The sequence below is a fragment of the Engystomops pustulosus genome, chromosome 8 (assembly GCF_040894005.1).
Source record: "Engystomops pustulosus chromosome 8, aEngPut4.maternal, whole genome shotgun sequence".
NCBI classification, from domain to species: Eukaryota; Metazoa; Chordata; class Amphibia; order Anura; family Leptodactylidae; genus Engystomops; species Engystomops pustulosus.
Genome location: NC_092418.1, coordinates 65,455,940 through 65,474,412, shown reverse-complemented (window position 1 = coordinate 65,474,412; position 18,473 = coordinate 65,455,940). Strand labels below are relative to the sequence as shown.

The 18,473-nt window shown below is 44.6% G+C and overlaps 1 protein-coding gene across 1 annotated transcript; it reads right to left on the bottom strand.

Annotated features, from left to right (window-relative positions):
* Positions 1 to 138: 138 nt before the first annotated feature.
* LOC140074530 (gamma-crystallin-4-like) lies at positions 139 to 2,137 on the bottom strand. The gene is made up of 3 exons (XM_072119503.1): positions 2,058 to 2,137; positions 1,318 to 1,560; positions 139 to 461 (listed from the first exon to the last, which is right to left on the bottom strand). The coding sequence occupies exons 1-3, from the start codon at positions 2,064 to 2,066 to the stop codon at positions 186 to 188; spliced, it is 528 nt and encodes a 175-aa protein (XP_071975604.1). The 5' UTR covers positions 2,067 to 2,137; the 3' UTR covers positions 139 to 185.
* Positions 2,138 to 18,473: the final 16,336 nt, after the last annotated feature.

Genomic DNA, 18,473 nt, shown 5'->3' with positions numbered 1-18,473 from the left:
CACAGAGAGGGGCACGAGTGTGCCCCCGATCCAAGACATGGATCACGGGGGAACCCGTGACATTTTCCTATTAGCAATTGATTACCAATCTTATACATCCTAATTGCAAAAAACAAACACATACAGTTTGATATTTTTTAAAATGTTTATTGTGTACCAGAAACAAAATCCATCAATCGATAAGCTTAATAAAATTGGTGGACTCTTCTGAAAGATCCAATTTTAGCATTCAGAGCTCCCCAGTCGGAAAACCTCTTATATTCTCCAGGTCTCAGGTAATACTGACGTCCCTTATAGTTGGGCTCCTCATAGAACATCCAGTGACCATCATGTACATGACAGGAGTTAATATCATGGTAGCGGAATCTCTCATAAACATGGGGGCAGTCTTCAGAAAACTCCATCATTTGTCCTTTAAAATCTCCTCTCTCATAGATCTTCATTTTATAAGAACCATGGTGCTTTAGAAAAAAAATATTAATATAATTATCACAATTATTCAATAAATGATTAAGGAAATCTACAATCAAAATCAAGCTAGATAAAGCAGGGGCACTTAATTATAGATCCAGGCAATGGCTGTGGTCATCTTCTTGTATATGTTATCCACAGTCTCCTTTTTAAAAGGAACTTTTAAAATCATCTTCATGAGCCTGAAGGTCTTCCTGTCAGTTTGCATAACCCTTCTGTGCTGCAGATTCACAGGCTGCTAGACTGTCACACCTTGCCCCTTTGCTCCTGCTCAGCACTTCCCCTCCCTTTGCCTGAAGTAATCTCATTGCAGTACAGAAAGTTTCAGCTCACAGTGGGAGGGGAAAGAGCAACACTGTAACAGTCTGTGAATCTGCAACACAGAGGGGCTCTGAGAACTACCCCAGTAGCCCGTCAGGCTTAGTAGCGTAATTTTAAAAGTTAATTTAAGAAGTAAGGAGACCATGGATAACAAATATAAGAAGCCTGGATCTATGAGTAAATATCACATTTTATCCTTTAAAGCTGATACTGAACATAGAATGCTACTTAGATAATAGCTTTAATAAGTAAGTACAGTACTGTGTCATCATAATTTTGGTAAACCTAGTCAAACCTAGACAAAGTTGTCTAAGACTTTATACTTACTTTTTATTTATAATATTAGATGGTTGATGCTGAATAATAGATTTGGTGCATCCTAAGACTACTATTTGCCTTAATTTGAAAGAATTTTCAGAAATATTCTTAGATATATTTATCAAAGAATTATTTTTAGTATTTCTGATGCAAAATAATACAGTGTTACTGTTCTGTGATCAAAGAGATCCAGTATGTGGTACATACCTGTGGTGTCAGACGACAAGACCTGATGGAATCATTGTAGCCCATCCACTGATGAAAATCAGGGTATTCACCTCTCCATAGGTAATATTGATGTCCTCTGTAGTTAGAGTGCTCATACAAAATCCAGTTGCCACTTTCTACTCGGATGGAGTTACAGCGGTTGAAATAAGATGACATATCAGTACAATCTGAGCTGCATTCATAGCAGCGGCCCTGAAAGTTTCTCTCTTCATAAAAGAAAATCTGAAAAAAAGAAACACAGAAAGTTAAAGATATTGTACAGTTTTGGAAAGGTGTGTCTGTTTTCTTTAAAATAAAACCCAGAGCTTCACATTGTTGTAATGAGGCTTAGTTGGATTTACTTTAAAATGCAATGCGTGTCTCAAACTAACAACAAGTGTTAACCTGTTGTAGCAATGAAAAAACACTGTAAAACTCCCTTAACATATAAAGAAATCTGGTTATAAAAATACAACCCCTGCCCACAGAAAATATAAGTGCTACTTATTAACAAGCTTTAACTTCTTGCAGGTCATTCTTGGATTTTTATATCAGCATCATATAAACTTACAGTCTACAATTATATACAAGAGTAGAAATCCACAGAAAATGACCTGTACAGACCCTGAACCAGCCTTGGTTATCAGAACAGCTATTTCTGTAGATAGAAATATATTGAGAGATAACATAATTTTGTCATGTAACCCAGCAAACATAGCAGTTAACGAAAATGTTCTTACTTTTCCCATTTTGAACTATTGCTAAATGCCAAAAGCTTGATGCTAAGTGATGAGCAGGAAAAGGTCTTTATATAGTGCTGCCGTGCTGTGGCCTGCAGACTCTGCATTTAAAAGATAATTCCTCTTTTGTCTACTAAGGAAAATGTATAGCTATTGTATTTTTTTTCTTTCTCTTGTATATACTGTTGCCTAGTCACACTGGAACCTTCCCTTTATTGTCACATAAAAAGAGAACAGCCAGAACTGAAATTTACCAATTGAAATCTATGGCAATGCAGTTTATTCTTTACATATTGAGATATATATGTTTTCAGGATTTTTAAATAGCGAAACAAAATCTTTGCCATTAATTTATATATTAATATGTGCAAATTTTTCAATTTGCAGACTGAGCTATTCTTTATCTTTAAAAATATTATCTAGATATACCATATATACTTGAGTATAAGCCAAGTGATTTAGCACAAAAATTATGCTGAAAAAACCAAACTCGGGTCAAGGAAAAAAAACAAAAAGTGTACGCCCCCCCCCCGCCCCCCAGCAGGTCCTCTTCTGTTCATCAATGCTCCGGCATCGGCTCCGTGTCTCTGCGCGGTCCATCACAGGCAACAAGCCATCAGCCCCATGCTGACATTCTAGTTTGCACTCCTGCATTGGCACACACTATGACGTCAGCAAGCGGCTGACGCCATGGTGCCTGTGTCGGACCAAACGGAGACACAGAGCCAATGCCAGAGCTTCGATGGACATAAAAGAACCGGCCTTGGGGGGAGCATATATTGACGGCAGTGGCTTCAGGCAATAAACTGGTGAGGGCAGGGCTGCAGGCTATATACTGGGTAGGCAGGGATGAAGGATATATGCTGGGTGAGCAGGGCTGCGGGCTATGTAATGGTGGGCTGGGGCTGCAGGCTATATTATGTGGGGGGCAAAGGCTGCAGGCTATAAATTGGGGAGGGGCAGGAGCTGCAGGCTTTAAACTGGGGAGGGGCAGGGGCTGCAGGCTATATACTGGGGGGCCGGGGCTGCAGACTATATACTGGGTGGCAAGGGCTGCAGACTATATACTGGGTGGCAGGGGATGCAGGCAGTATACTGGGGGACAAAGGACTGGCTGTATACTTGGGGCAAAAGGATGGATGTACTGGGGCAAAGTACATCTATCTATATATGTGAGCATGAGCTGGCGGGCTATATACTAGGCTGGTTAGGGTAGGATTTAAGATATCCTCTTTATAGTGCGTCAATTGTTGTATTTCCAGTCAATAAAACATATTTTAAGGAATGACTCCAACAACTGCTGATTCAAGTCTCACACGTGCTTCTGCCCCGGGCAAGAATCAGCACTGGGCCAGTTTATTTGGGTTCACAAGTCTATATAGAAAAGCAAGAGAAAAGCAGAAAAAGGAGGAACATTCAAATCATAACAAATCAGGTTCCCTTAATTGGAGAGTTGCACGTTCATGTCACACCCCCATTCCTGTAGCCTCAATGTTTTGGTTATGGTCCACGATGCCGGCGCCATCTTCAAATGTATTCTCTGTTACACTGCTTTTAGGAAAATAAGACAAGTAGAAATGACAGGATTTGACCTGTCAGCTAGGTTTGCACCAAAAAAGGAATACAATGTACTGAGTATACTGCAATAACCTTTATTATACACATATAAAAATGTAAAACTTATGTCCCCTATAGACATGCATGGGAACGAGTTGTAGACAATACAGGAACAACAAACAGACAAAAGCAAAGCTCTCTACCTTAATCAAAGATGCTGATAAATCCCTATGTACATGCAGACATTAAATCAATACCAGTACATCCACATAAGACAATACAGTATATAGGGCCTGGGTAGTGGTAAAGTAAACAATGCCCAGGAAAAGCAAGGGAGGGTAGTAGGTACAAACCACAGGTAGGAGCAGAGACGTGTTTCGCCAATTCTGCCAGTCTAATCTTCATGTAGGTTCTTGGTAATGTTGGTTCCCAGGGTAGATATCGGTGCCAATCACTCCACTTTCAGATATTGGTCATTCAATACTTTTATTGATAAGCTGTGTAAGACGCGTTTCAAGCCTGAACAAGGCTCTTCCTCAGTTACATAAAGCTTAAAGTTCCTTTGGGCTTCATTACACTCATTGGCAGCTTGGAGGTCATGGACCATTCTACATGTAACAAGCTGTTCTTTCTTGGTCTTATTCTTCACTGGGAATGGGTTAAAATCATCATCGGGCTAGCAGGGGAGGAGTCACACTTCAGTTCTACAATGAGGGGAGCTAACTCTGTCTGGTGTAATGTACTTGCTGATGTCCTCATCTGTTACCACCCCCTAGTCCTGTCCTGTTGGGGGCATCTCCGTTTCCCTAGAATATGGCCAGTTACTCCAGTCACTTGGGCAATGTCTGCTCCCCACAAGTTGAAGAACGCCCACTTGAGCTTGGCTCTCACCGGACCGCAACTTTTATCAGTCCTACTTTAGCAGCGATCTGTAAAACTGGTCTCTGTTTCCTCCTGTCTTTCAGTCATAGTCTTATCAATCCCTCTGTACGTCAAGTCTGGCAGAGATGTCTAGTCTGTTAACATCTTTGGTAACAACCCATTACAACAGATTTAGGCCTCTTGCACACTAGCGTTGCGTTTCACGTGCGGGTGCAATGCGTGAAAAACTGACGTTTTGGCTGCGTTTTTGTTCCATTTTTCCTTGGAGTAATTTGCGTTTTTTTTGCGTTTTCGGCGCATTTTTGACGCGCGATTCAATGGGAGACTCGAGCATATTTCAAAGGGACCATGGTTTGGGATTAAAATGTGTTATTTAATTGAAAAATAATGTCTTCTGATAATTTGCAAACATCGGCGATCTATTCTTCACTGTTCCGCGCGTATATTATCTCCCGACAATTTAGCAGATGTGAAGAACAGTGAAGAATAGAATAAAAACATTGTACACAGTGAACACAGTGAACACAGGATCATTTAAGATAAAAACACAGTGCAGAACACAGTGCAGAATAGATTACAGATGTTCGGCACATCTGCTTACTTGTCGGGAGATACGCGCGGAACGGCGCGAACAAAATAGCATGTGAAGAACAATATATATGTGTGTGAAGAACAAATTGCAGATGTTTAAATACATCTGCAATGTGTTCTTCACACATATATAGTCAAACAGAAGTCAGGTAAACTTGTGTTGGTTTTTAGTCAAAAAGGAACATAAGTCAGTCATAAGCTCTGTCATACAGTTGGGGGGCTTGTTCTTGCTTAGTCTGTTTGTGGGGTACACAGGAGGACATCACATCATACTGTATTCTTGTATCACAAGCAAATTCCTTCAAGTCTTCTTAGATTGTTAGAAAAGAACTCTGGACGCAGCATTGCACCGTACCACCTTTTGGAAACATTGTCACTAGCAGCTCAATATGGAGAAATTCAGCTTTCTATGAACATCAAGGTGAGTTCTGAACAAAACAGATAACGCAGCTCAGGCACAGTTGTCCCCACAATCTCCTTCGTTATCGCTACAAACTCCAGAAAGCAGGTACCAGCGACATTGCAATAATCTTTCTAGTCATTTTTCTCTAATGGTCGAGATCAAATAAGTTTTAACCGGGACATAATCAAATGAACACTGTCCCACTCCCAAGATCCTTAGCGGAAGTCTGAAATTAGATGAAATCATCTTCTGCCTGCGTTTATTCCAGACACCTGTCAAGAATCTCAAAGGGTGCTCAGCTGCTAAACCACAACAAAAAACCAGGTGCCAACAGAGTAAAGTCATAGGCAATTAACTTTCAGGGACTTTAAGGGAAGTCTTAAGATGGCCACCACTGAAGGATAAACTGTTCTAAGATGGTCACCGCTGAAAGATGGTAGGGCTTGTCATCTTCTCTAACCACCAGATACAGGGGTAGAATCTGCATTCCAGATGCCATCTTTCCCTCCCGAGGAAAATATAATAAAATCTCTTTTTTCTCAAATACTCTCCACATCAAAAACTTTGAAATGACCCTTATCGCGTGTCTCTTTCTTCAATGGGCACTCTGAAAGATTCCTGTCACTCTGTCCTGGTCTGTCTGCCAAAGGCAGAGGCTCTAAATGTCTGTTTGCAAATCTGATCAAGTTTTCTCACTTGCACAATCATCAGATCCTCTAACACATCCCAAAACCTTCAAACCTTCACTACTACTTTCCTTTTCACCATAATGCTACCAGCCCTTCTGTTTCATTATATCAACTTGCACTTTTCCAACAGTCCTACATAGAGGTTTCTCAGAAGGTCCCCCTTAACGATCTCCCTTTTCTCCTAATTGCTGTCAAAATCCCCAGACACACGTTCTTTACCTGTTCTCCTATTCTGGCAGCCTATGTCTGATGTGCAGGCATAAGTCCTATTCTCCTAATTCTAACAGCCCCTATTCCTGATCTTCACTTCGGTATACTCCTTCTCAGTATCTTAGATATACTGAACTTGGAACGTCCTCCCCATCCCTTTCTGTTCAGGCTCAGCAAAGCGCTTACACACAGCAGCCAAGGCACTTGTTTCAATTTCAAACAGAAATGTCTAACAATTCAGACCCTCTATCCAACTGATAGAGAAGGATTTAAGATATCCTCTTTTAGTCTGCGTTGACTGTGTTTTTAATCAATAAGCATGCAAAGAATGACTCAGACAAATTGCTGATGCAAGATTTGCTAATGCTGTTACCCAGGGCAAAAATTAGCACTGTGCATTTCATTAAAATGGAATTAATCATGAACATGATTACATTCTTTACTGAACTCCATCATTTGTCCTCTCGAGTCTTCTCTCTCATACAAACCTAATCTAAATGGACCACAGTGCTTTAGAGAGAAAAAGAAATTAGCATTTTGCCATAAGTTATCTCATAAATTTTGCTGTATGAGTGCCAGCTTGTCTTCTATGCTTGGTCTGTCTTTGCACAATTTATAAAGTAACATGATCAGGATATCTTCATTCAACATCATAATCCCCTATAAAATGGATTCTCAATCTATAAAATCAATAGCTCTACATGGGGAAAGAGGGGTCCAATGTTTCAGATACAAGGAGCTACTAAATAATTGGGAATATAGGAGAGTGCTTTTAAAACTTTTATGCAAATAAAGTGACAGGCACCAATCTTTTCTTAAAACTTTTTTCTCTTATTCTGCTATGAATCTGCTAGATTTGAGAATAAATTCACTTTTATTTTTAGATTTGTAAATCATATCTCTTGTTTCATGTTGAGCAAGTTCAATCTCGTAACAGTATAGGTTTATGTACATCTCTATGTGGTCAGCGGTGACCTTCCATATTGAACACACACCATTAAGGAGAATGGTAATACACAGGTAATTATATTCATTTATATTCTAAGCACTTCCCCTTGGACGCAACCGCGGACAAATTTGTGCCTGTGGAACGACTTGGTGGTACCACACCAAGTCCAACCTGCTTTGCGCTGGGCTCTGGTGAAAACCGGGTACCACTTCGACTCCGGTCGCAGGTGTCAGCTTACGTCATTATCCGTGGTGATATGTGAGGAGGTCACTCTTCAGATTATAAAGACCTGTGTAAAAAGACTTTGTAGCTGTTAGCTATGTCTACAGGGTGGGTCACCTTCCCTTCTGTTTGCGGGTCTTTTAAATATGCTATTTTAGTCTTGTATGTAGACGTGTCTTGCTGTCAGTTGTGACACCAGCAGTCTCCCAACTTTATTGCCTTGTGAGTAGTACCAAGCCTTTGTTTTTTGTAGCCTTTTCTCATAAATATGAAGAAGTACAGAGCATAGTGGTTTTCGTCAGAGTTAAGTTTAAAAATAAATTGTAGCTACCTCTCAAGGATCTTTTTATGTTCAGGGTTGTTTAGCAGACTAGGACTACAGCGCCATAAGTAAGTTGCAGGATATATATCGGATTCCCTTTTAAGGACCTCATGATTTTTTCCATGGTGGTTTTAGTGGCTCTTAGCAGGGCTTCTCTTTGTACAAGGAATATGTCAACGCGTGAGTAAGAGTTGTGGGCTACAGAGTGGTATGTGTAATCACCTTCAAGACTGTGGTGTGCCCTGCACACATCAGGTAAAGATCATTGCCCCACCACTCTTGCTCAAGGCCTTTAATTTGGCTAGGCCAAGAGTGTGTGGAGCATCAATAAGTAAACAGTTAAGGATAATGTTATCTCCCAACCTCATCAGTTATTACATTTAGTTCTTGGAAAGCCACCGAGTTCTTGATGGCAATTATAACCCCTTTGCTTTTGTTTGAATAGTGTGACATGTATATATGGGGAAGAGCCTGGTTCCTAATCCTGTGTGCTTCTTGTACATATAGGATGTCGGTTACGGAGCAAGCTTCAGCCCACATTCTATTTCTTTTTTATCGACTTTTTTAAAGCTCCATTTCATAATTACATCTTACTGCCGTTGCTTTTTATGTGCACCCCCATTACTTAGGACATGAGGATTGTTAATAATTTAACATGATGATTGATGATAATTCTCTTCAGGTTGCCCTTTGTGCTCGCATATGTTCTCCTTCATGTCGACATGTACCCCTATGAGACAAAAATAGTATAACAGATAGAAGAATCAACATATACAAATATATCAATGTAGAGCAGTATTAGTCCAGACTTATTACTTTATCTGTGGTGGGAATCTGCTTTAACTCATCGTGGCCTTCCTCCAATGTTCTGTACAGCAGCTCTTGACTGTAAGCACCTTCACTCCTGGGACACATACGTTGCAGCTGTTTTTCAGGGCTCTGAGATGGCGATAGGGGGTGGAGGAAGGTCCCTGAGCCCGCTGTTCCTTTATGGCGAGCTTCCCCATATACCCCACTTATAGACGCAGCTCCCCTGTAATGCAGGGAAGCCGGAGCTGATATTGATCATCCTGGAGGCAAGTAGGCGCTTCTCGCTTTCAAGGCTGTTTATGGCACGTCAGGGACCTCCCCAGCCTCGTGGGGAGCAGTGCCATCTTTGCTAAAGTGTGATGCCGAGTCGAAGTAAATGTCCATTCATTTCTTGGGACCGGGGCCGTTCCTCCTCCTTTTAGTCATCCTTGGTAAACATAGACTTTGAATTACAGAGTTTTTTAAACTAAGAAATATTGTCCTGTATGATACGTATATACTCAAGAATTCTCCCCATGTGTTTTTTCAGTTTTTAGAATCATGATTTAGTTGCTATTTGCCGTCGTATTTAGAATTAACCACAACATCTTTTCAGCAGTTAAAAACCTGTTCACACTACTCAGGGTGCGGGCTGTGTGAACATTAGGTTGGAGCCAAGCATAGGGATATTATAAGTGATGAAAGATGGGGGTAGGTTGTGGGTATGTCACCTAACTCCCTCTATGCTAGGCTGGTTAAAAGGGCTCTGTGATTGGTTGAAACCACGTGGGAAACTAAAACAATACAATACCAGAAGACTTTAGGATGTGGATCTGTGCACTTTAAAGCGATCATCAATACGAAGAAGTTTATATAAACTTTTTGTAAACTTTTTGTACACTTTGTTTACTTTTAACAAAAACGTTTGAACAAAAACTCTTTAATAATGTCTATTTGAGAATGACTATATCTGATGAGCATAAACAGATTAAAAACTCTTTTGCGGTTGACATCAGCTCACAACTTAGATGTGTATGTCAGCAGGTGTCACTGGATATGCTTTATATAAACTTTGTTAACTTTTGGTAAAACTTTTTGTTTGCTTATTGTTTACTTTTAACTTTTTAACAAACTTTTTAATAGAGTCTATTTGCGATTTTTACGGTATATGTGTGCAAGAATGTGAAACACATGTAATACTGAATATTTTTGCGATGTTTATAGGGCTATGTGGGTGATTAATTTTATTTAGAAAACCTGTGCTGCGTTTTACAAATGTCTCTGTTCTATGCAAATTTGGTATTTAAACACCTGTTTCTGCGTCAAACACCATACCCCAGAAGAAGCCTGAAGAGGCAAAACCTGGGTCGGGCGAGGTGTTTGACGCTACATGCTTTTACTGATACTTTGTGAGTATACACAAATAAAAATCCTTTCTTTACCCTGGAGGTCTACACTATCTTTCCATTTGCTCCCTGGTATAGGATCTACAGTACCCCACGTTTATGCGCAGTAGAAGGAAATAACAATCGAGATGCAATCATGTTCTAGCAATGTCATAATATGGCGGTAAGATTGTGCTGGATTAGTAATCATAATCAGAAGGTAATCTGCAAATGCATCTTTGAGGTGTATATGTAAGCCACCATATGTGTGGATGTTGGATAAAGCTCAGCAACAGGGTTTCCATTGTCAAAATAAAAAGAGAGGACGAGAGAGGGCAACCTTGATTAGTGTCACTTTCAATTTGAAACTTACTCGACAATGTGGCATTAATTCTGACCCAGGCACTTGGTTTGGCAAATAGGGTCATGATAACCTTTACAAACTGAGGTGGAAAGTCAATACATTCCAGAACAGCTTCCATGTATCCCCAATCAACTTTATAGAATGGACTAACAATATATTCTTTTCTCTTGGTGAATAGGTTGCTTGGATAACTCTTGTGGAATTATGGTTGCCCTCTCTTCCTGGAACAAATCATGTTTGTTCTTTACTTATTAGCTGTGGTAAGTAAGTGCCTATTCTCTTGGCCAGGAATTTTGCCCACATTTTTGCATTGACGCTCAATAATGATATAGTACAGTAGTTACCAGAACAGCGCCTGCTGAGATGGGTGTTCCCTTGCCAAGAGTGCACTGCAACACTTCACCTTGTGATTTTTTTAAAATGCCTAACTGGACCTGGACTTTTTCCCCATGGAAGTGAGGCCAAAATGTTACATAGCTCCTCTTGTATAACTGGTTTCAACAGTTCTGAACTCTTATCTCTAGAGAGCTTAGGTAGTTCAAGTTGCGATTAATATCCATTATTTGTGACATAAGTTTGTTACTAGAGATGAGCGAACATGCTCGTCCGAGCTTGATGCTCGGTCGAGCATTAGGGTACTCGAAACTGCTCGTTACTCGGACGAATACTTCGCCCGCTCGAGAAAATGGCAGCTCCCGCCGTTTTGCTTTTTGGCGGCCAGAAACAGAGCCAATCACAAGCCAGGAGACTCTGCACTCCACCCAGCATGACGTGGTACCCTTACACGTCGATAGCAGTGGTTGGCTGGCCAGATCAGGTGACCCTGGGATAGACTAGCCGCTGGCCGCGCTGCTCGGATCATTCTGTCTCTGGATGCCGCTAGGGAGAGAGCTGCTGCTGCTCAGGGAAAGCGTTAGGGTGTTCTATTAGCTTACTGTTAGGCAGGAGTGATTCTCAAAGAACCCAACAGCCCTTCTTAGGGCTACAATAACGTTCTACTTTTTTTATTTTAATTTGCATATTTTACCATTTTGTGAGGAATTAGCAGGGGGACTTGCTACCGTTGTGTTTAGCTCTTAGTGGCACACATATCCATAGCAAAGACCGAAGTGGGAAAATTCAGTAGGGGTTGGATTTCTATTAGGCAATAACTCAGTGTCATCTCATCTGGCATAGTACTGTGCTTCCTTTGATACTTGGCTAGAAAATAGCCATAGGAGAATACAAACAGCTTCTTGATCTTGAAGCCTACAGTAGCGTTCTATATATTTGATTTCTGGTTGATCTGCTGGTGGCTGTAGTTTCTGCAGTGCATGTACTTGCCAATTCTGAGCAATTTGTAGTGGGACTTGCGACCGCTGTGTTCTGCGCTTAGTGGCGCACATATCCATAGCAAAGGCCGAAGTGGCAAAATTCAGTAGGGGTTGGATTTCTATTAGGCAATAACTCAGTGTCATCTCATCTGGCATAGTACTGTGCTTCCTTTGATACTTGGCTAGAAAATAGCCATAGCAATAGGATAGCATTGTTTGGTTTTAAAAACTCAAAAAAAACCAAAAAAAAGTAAAAAAAAAAATAAAGTTATAACTCTCATTTTAAAAATGTTTAACCCGAGGGCTAGGGGTAGAGGACGAGGGCGGGGACGTGGGCGTCCAACTACTGCAGGGGTCAGAGGCCGTGGTCCTGGGCGGGGTGAGACACCACCTGCTGATGAGGGAGCAGGGGAACGCCGCAGAGCTACACTCCCTAGGTTCATGTCTGAAGTTACTGGGACTCGTGGTAGAGCACTGTTGAGGCCAGAACAGTGCGAACAGGTGATGTCGTGGATTGCTGACAATGCTTCGAGCAATTTGTCCACCACCAGTCAGTCTTCCACGCAGTCCACCCATGTCACCGAAATCGCCACTCCTCCAGCTCCTGCACCTCAGCCTCCTCCCCCCCAGTCTGCCCCCTCCCAGGAAAATTTGGCATTTGAACCGGCATACTCTGAGGAACTGTTTTCTGGACCCTTCCCACAGTCACAAACCACTTGTCCGGTTGCTGCTGAGCAATTTTCCGATGCCCAGGTTTTCCACCAGTCACAGTCTGTGGGTGATGATGACCTTCTTGACGTAGTGGAAGTGTGTAAAGAGGTGTCCGACGATGAGGAGACACGGTTGTCAGACAGTGGGGAAGTTGTTGTCAGGGCAGGAAGTCCGAGGGGGGAGCAGACTGAGGGATCGGAGGATGATGAGGTGACAGACCCAAGCTGGGTTGAGAGGCCGGGTGAACACAGTGCTTCTGAGACGGAGGAGAGTCCTCGACCTGAACAGGTTGGAAGAGGCAGTGGTGGGGCCAGACGGAGAGGCAGGGCCAGAGCTGGTGCATCAGCGCCACTGTCAACTAGTGAAGCTCCCGTGGTGAGGGCTCTTGCGGCGAGGGCTAGATCTTCAGAAGTGTGGAGGTTCTTTAAGGAAACACCGGATGACCGACGGACTGTGGTGTGCAACATTTGCCAAACCAGGCTCAGCAGGGGTTCCACCACTACTAGCTTAACTACCACCAGTATGCGCAGGCATATGAATGCTAAGCACCCCACTCAGTGGCAACAAGCCCGTTCACCTCCGGCCGTGCACACCACTGCTCCTTCCCCTGTGTCAGCTGCTAGTCAGCCCCCTGCCCAGGACCCTGGCACAAAAACCCCATCGTCGCCTCCACGATCCTCCACAGCATCCACCAGCGTTCAGCTCTCCATACCCCAGACGCTGGAGCGGAAACGCAAATATAGTGCAACCCACCCGCACGCCCAAGCCCTTAATGTGCACATCTCCAGATTGCTTAGCCTGGAGATGCTGCCCTATAGGCTAGTAGAGACCGAGGCCTTTCGCAACCTCATGGCGGCGGCCGCCCCTCGGTATTCGGTCCCCAGCCGCCACTACTTTTCCCGATGTGCCGTCCCAGCCCTGCACCAGCACGTGTCAGACAACATCATCCGTGCCCTGACCAACGCCGTTTCTGACAAGGTCCACCTGACCACGGACACGTGGACGAGTGCTGCCGGGCAGGGCCACTATATATCGCTGACGGCACATTGGGTTAACTTGGTGGAGGCTGGGACCGAGTCTGACCCTGGGGCTGCTCATATACTGCCGACGCCGAGGATTGCGGGGCCTACCTCGGTCCAGGTGTTTCAGGCCTACTATGCCTCCTCCTCCTCCCACCCCTCCTCCACCTCCTCCTCCGAACTACCATCCGTGGGCACGGCGCCATCAGTCGGTAGCTCTAGGCACAGCAGCAGTGCCGTCGCTAAGCGACAGCAGGCGGTGCTCAAACTGCTGAGCCTAGGCGACAAAAGGCACACCGCCCAAGAGCTATTACAGGGCATCACGGCGCAGACTGATCTGTGGCTGGCACCGCTGAACCTCAAGCCGGGAATGGTTGTGTGTGACAACGGCCGTAACCTGGTGGCGGCTCTGCAACTCGGCAGACTGACACATGTGCCATGCCTGGCCCATGTGTTAAATCTGATAGTGCAGCGTTTCCTCAAGACATACCCCAATCTGTCTGATTTGCTCACGAAGGTGCGCCGCATCTGTGCGCATTTCAGGAAGTCCAGCCCAGATGCTGCCACTCTCAGGGCAGCGCAGCGCCGCCTCCAACTGCCCGCTCACCGACTGTTGTGCGACGTGCCCACGAGGTGGAATTCAACACTGACCATGTTATCCAGAGTTTACCAGCAGCGCAGAGCGATTGTAGACTGCCAGATGTCAACTTCCACCAGAACTGGTAGTCAGGTCAGTCAGCTTCCTCAAGTCTACAATGAGGAGTGGACGTGGATGTCTGATATCTGTCAGGTGCTGAGTAACTTTGAGGAGTCAACACAGATGGTCAGTGGCGATGCCGCCATCATCAGCCTCACCATCCCGCTGCTTGGCCTGTTGAAAAACTCTCTGGTCAGCATGAAGTCGGAAGCTTTGCGCTCGTCACAAGAGACGGGGGAAGAATATTCCCTTGTTGATAGCCAAAGCACCCTGAGGTCTGTTTCTCAGCGCATATCGGAGGAGGAGGAGGTGGAGGTGGAGGAGGATGAGGAGGAAGAGGAGGAGAATGTTGGCGAGACACAAGAGGGGACCATTGTTGAGTCCTTCACTGTTCAGCGTGTATGGGCAGAAGAAGAGGAGTTGGAGGAGTTGGAGGAGGAGGAAATGGACAGTCAGGCCAGTGAGGGGAGTGAATTCTTACGCGTTGGTACTCTGGCGCATATGGCAGATTTCATGCTAGGCTGCCTATCCCGTGACCCTCGCGTTCAAAGAATTTATTCCAGCACCGATTACTGGGTGTTCACTCTCCTGGACCCACGGTACAAGCAAAATCTTCCCACTCTCATCCCTGGAGAGGAAAGGAGTGTGAGAATGCATGAATACCAGCAGGCCCTGGTGCACAAGCTGAAACAGTATTTCCCTTCTGACAGCGCTAGCGGCAGAGTGCGTAGTTCTGCGGGACAAGTAGCGAGGGAGAGTAGGCGAGCAGGCAGCTTGTCCAGCACTGGCAAGGGTACACTTTACAAGGCTTTTGCCAGCTTTATGTCACCCCAGCAAGACACTGTCACCTGTCCCCAGTCTCGGCAGAGTAGGGCTGATCTTTACAGAAAGATGGTGAGGGAATACGTAGCTGACCATACCATCGTCCTAAATGATCACACAGCTCCCTACAACTACTGGGTTTCAAAGCTGGACATGTGGCACGAACTGGCGCTGTACACCTTGGAGGTTCTTGCCTGCCCTGCCGCTAGCGTCTTGTCCGAGCGGGTTTTCAGTGCAGCTGGTGGCATCATCACCGATAAGCGTACACGCCTGTCGACTGACAGCGCTGACAGGCTGACGCTTATTAAAATGAATAAAGGCTGGATTTCTCAGAATTTCCAATCTCCACCAGGTGAAGGAAGCTCAACCTGAATAATTGATCCACTCCTCCTCCTCCTCCTCATTTTCCTCCTTCTCCTCCTCTTTGTACAGTAAAGCAGAGGAAAATGGCTATTTTTTGACAGGGCCCACTGGCTCTTGCTATAGTACTTCATGCATTTAATTTTTCTGGAGGGCCACCTACCCGGTCCTCTGTTTGAAACAATTTTTGTGAGTGCCACATACAGGCACTCAATCTATTCCATTTTTCTGGAGGGCCACCTACCCGGTCCTCTGTTTTAAAAAATTTTTGGGACTGCCACATACAGGCACTCAATCTATTCCATTTTACTGCAGGGCCACCTACCTGCTCCTCTGGTTTGAACAATTTTTGGGACTGCCACATACAGGCACTCAATCTATTCCATTTTACTGGAGGGCCACCTACCTGCTCCTCTGGTTTGAAACATTTTTGGGACTGCCACATACAGGCACTCAATCTATTCCATTTTACTGCAGGGCCACCTACCTGCTCCTCTGGTTTGAACAATTTTTGGGACTGCCACATACAGGCACTCAATCTATTCCATTTTACTGGAGGGCCACCTACCTGCTCCTCTGGTTTGAAACATTTTTGGGACTGCCACATACAGGCACTCAATCTATTCCATTTTACTGCAGGGCCACCTACCTGCTCCTCTGGTTTGAACAATTTTTGGGACTGCCACATACAGGCACTCAATCTATTCCATTTTACTGAAGGGCCACCTACCTGCTCCTCTGGTTTGAACAATTTTTGGGACTGCCACATACAGGCACTCAATCTATTCCATTTTACTGCAGGGCCACCTACCTGCTCCTCTGGTTTGAACAATTTTTGGGACTGCCACATACAGGCACTCAATCTATTCCATTTTACTGCAGGGCCACCTACCTGCTCCTCTGGTTTGAACAATTTTTGGGACTGCCACATACAGGCACTCAATCTATTCCATTTTACTGCAGGGCCACCTACCTGCTCCTCTGGTTTGAACAATTTTTGGGACTGCCACATACAGGCACTCAATCTATTCCATTTTACTGGAGGGCCACCTACCTGCTCCTCTGGTTTGAACAATTTTTGGGACTGCCACATACAGGCACTCAATCTATTCCATTTTACTGCAGGGCCACCTACCTGCTCCTCTGGTTTGAACAATTTTTGGGACTGCCACATACAGGCACTCAATCTATTCCATTTTACTGCAGGGCCACCTACCTGCTCCTCTGGTTTGAACAATTTTTGGGACTGCCACATACAGGCACTCAATCTATCCCATTTTACTGGAGGGCCACCTACCTGCTCCTCTGGTTTGAAAAATGTTTGGGACTGCCACATACAGGCACTATCCAAATTAAATTGTCTCCATAGCAGCCTCCACACGTTGTCTCCATTGCTACCTCCAAAAGTCGTCCATATAGCTGCCTCCATACATCGTCCCTTTATCAAACGAGGTGTGTCAGGCAGAAATTTGGGTTGTTTTCATGGATTCCACATCAAAGTTGTTAACTTTGTCGCCACCCTGCTGTGTAATCCCCAAAATATACTGGCAAACTTTTACCATTTAGGGATATTATTTCAGCGCTTCTTGCGCATCTGTTTACATTCCCCTCACCCGGCATATCCTAAACTTATAAGAACGCTACTACACTTGATCTTATACAAAAGGTTCTTAGAAGTGCTGTTTGGGGAGTAGCCTAGAGACAGGGGCTTGGATTGGCGAAAGCTCGCCTGGCAGCGGAACGCCAGCTCCATGCGCATCATGCGCTTCTTGCGCATCTGTTTACATTCCCCTCACCCGCCATATCCCAAACTTATAAGAACGCTACTACACTTAACTTGGTGCAGGCTGGGACCGAGTCTGACCCTGGGGCTGGTCATATACTGCCGACGCAGAGAATTGCGGGGCCTACCTCGGTCCAGGTCTCAAAGGCCTACTATACCTCCTCCCACCCCTCCTCCACCTCCTCCTCCTCCGAATTACCATCCGTGGGCATGGCGCCATCAGTCGGTAGCTCTAGGCACAGCAGCAGTGCCGTCGCTAAGCGACAGCAGGCGGTGCTGAAACTGCTGAGCCTAGGCGATAAAAGGCACACCGCCCAAGAGCTATTACAGGGCATTCCACATCAAAGTTGTTAACTTTGTCGCCACCCTGCTGTGTAATCCCCAAAATATACTTGCAAACTTTTACCATTTAGGGATATTATTTCAGCGCTTCTTGCGCATCTGTTTACATTCCCCTCACCCGCCATATCCTAAACTTATAAGAACGCTACTACACTTGATCTTATACAAAAGGTTCTTAGAAGTGCTGTTTGGGGAGTAGCCTAGAGACAGGGGCTTGGATTGGCGAAAGCTCGCCTGGCAGCGGAGCGCCAGCTCCATGCCAAGATCCAACTAACATAGTTTTAACTGCAGCACCTTTAATCTACTACTAGTTCACTGCCTCCATACATGGTCCCCTTATCAAACGAGCTGTGTCAGGCAGAATTTTGGGTTGTTTTCATGGCTTCCATGTTAACTTTGTCGCCACCCTGCTGTGTAATCCACAAAATATACTGGCAAACTTTTATCATGTACCGATATTATTTGAGCGCTTCTTGCTCACCTCCTTTGGTTCCTCTCTGCCACCCATTGGTTTGAAGCCTGAGTCCATTTAGGGTATGTCGCCATGCCACTCTCTAGCCTGCCGCTGCTGCCGCTGCCTCTGCATGAAGTCCCCTATAGTGTCAGGGTCAATTATTGGATGTTTTAGATGCTATCTAGCTTCATTCTGTCACTCTGTCATGGCCATGCTGTTGCCCATAATTTTGGCATAATGGTGCGATTATGCAGCCTCAGAGGCATCCATGCATGCTGCCCCTGCTGTTTCCTGTCCATTTCCGTGGTGTTTCCATCCTTTTCTGAGGTTCCCAGGTGTTTGGCCAAGCTTCCCTGTGCAGAGCCTTGGTCCCCTTGAAAAATGCTCGAGTCTCCCATTGACTTCAATGGGGTTCGTTATTCGAGACGAGCACTCGAGCATCGGGAAAAGTTCGTCTCGAATAACGAGTACCCGAGCATTTTAGTGTTCGCTCATCTCTATTTGTTACCCTTGTCCCCATGGGCATAAAACCTGTAATTAAAATCTTGGTAC

Bases quoted from the DNA above. Each gene is read 5' to 3' on its own strand.
- LOC140074530 (XM_072119503.1), bottom strand. The intron at 462-1,317 runs GTATGTACCACA...TTTTTTCTAAAG, and splicing joins CTTGTCGTCTGACACCACAG to CACCATGGTTCTTATAAAAT.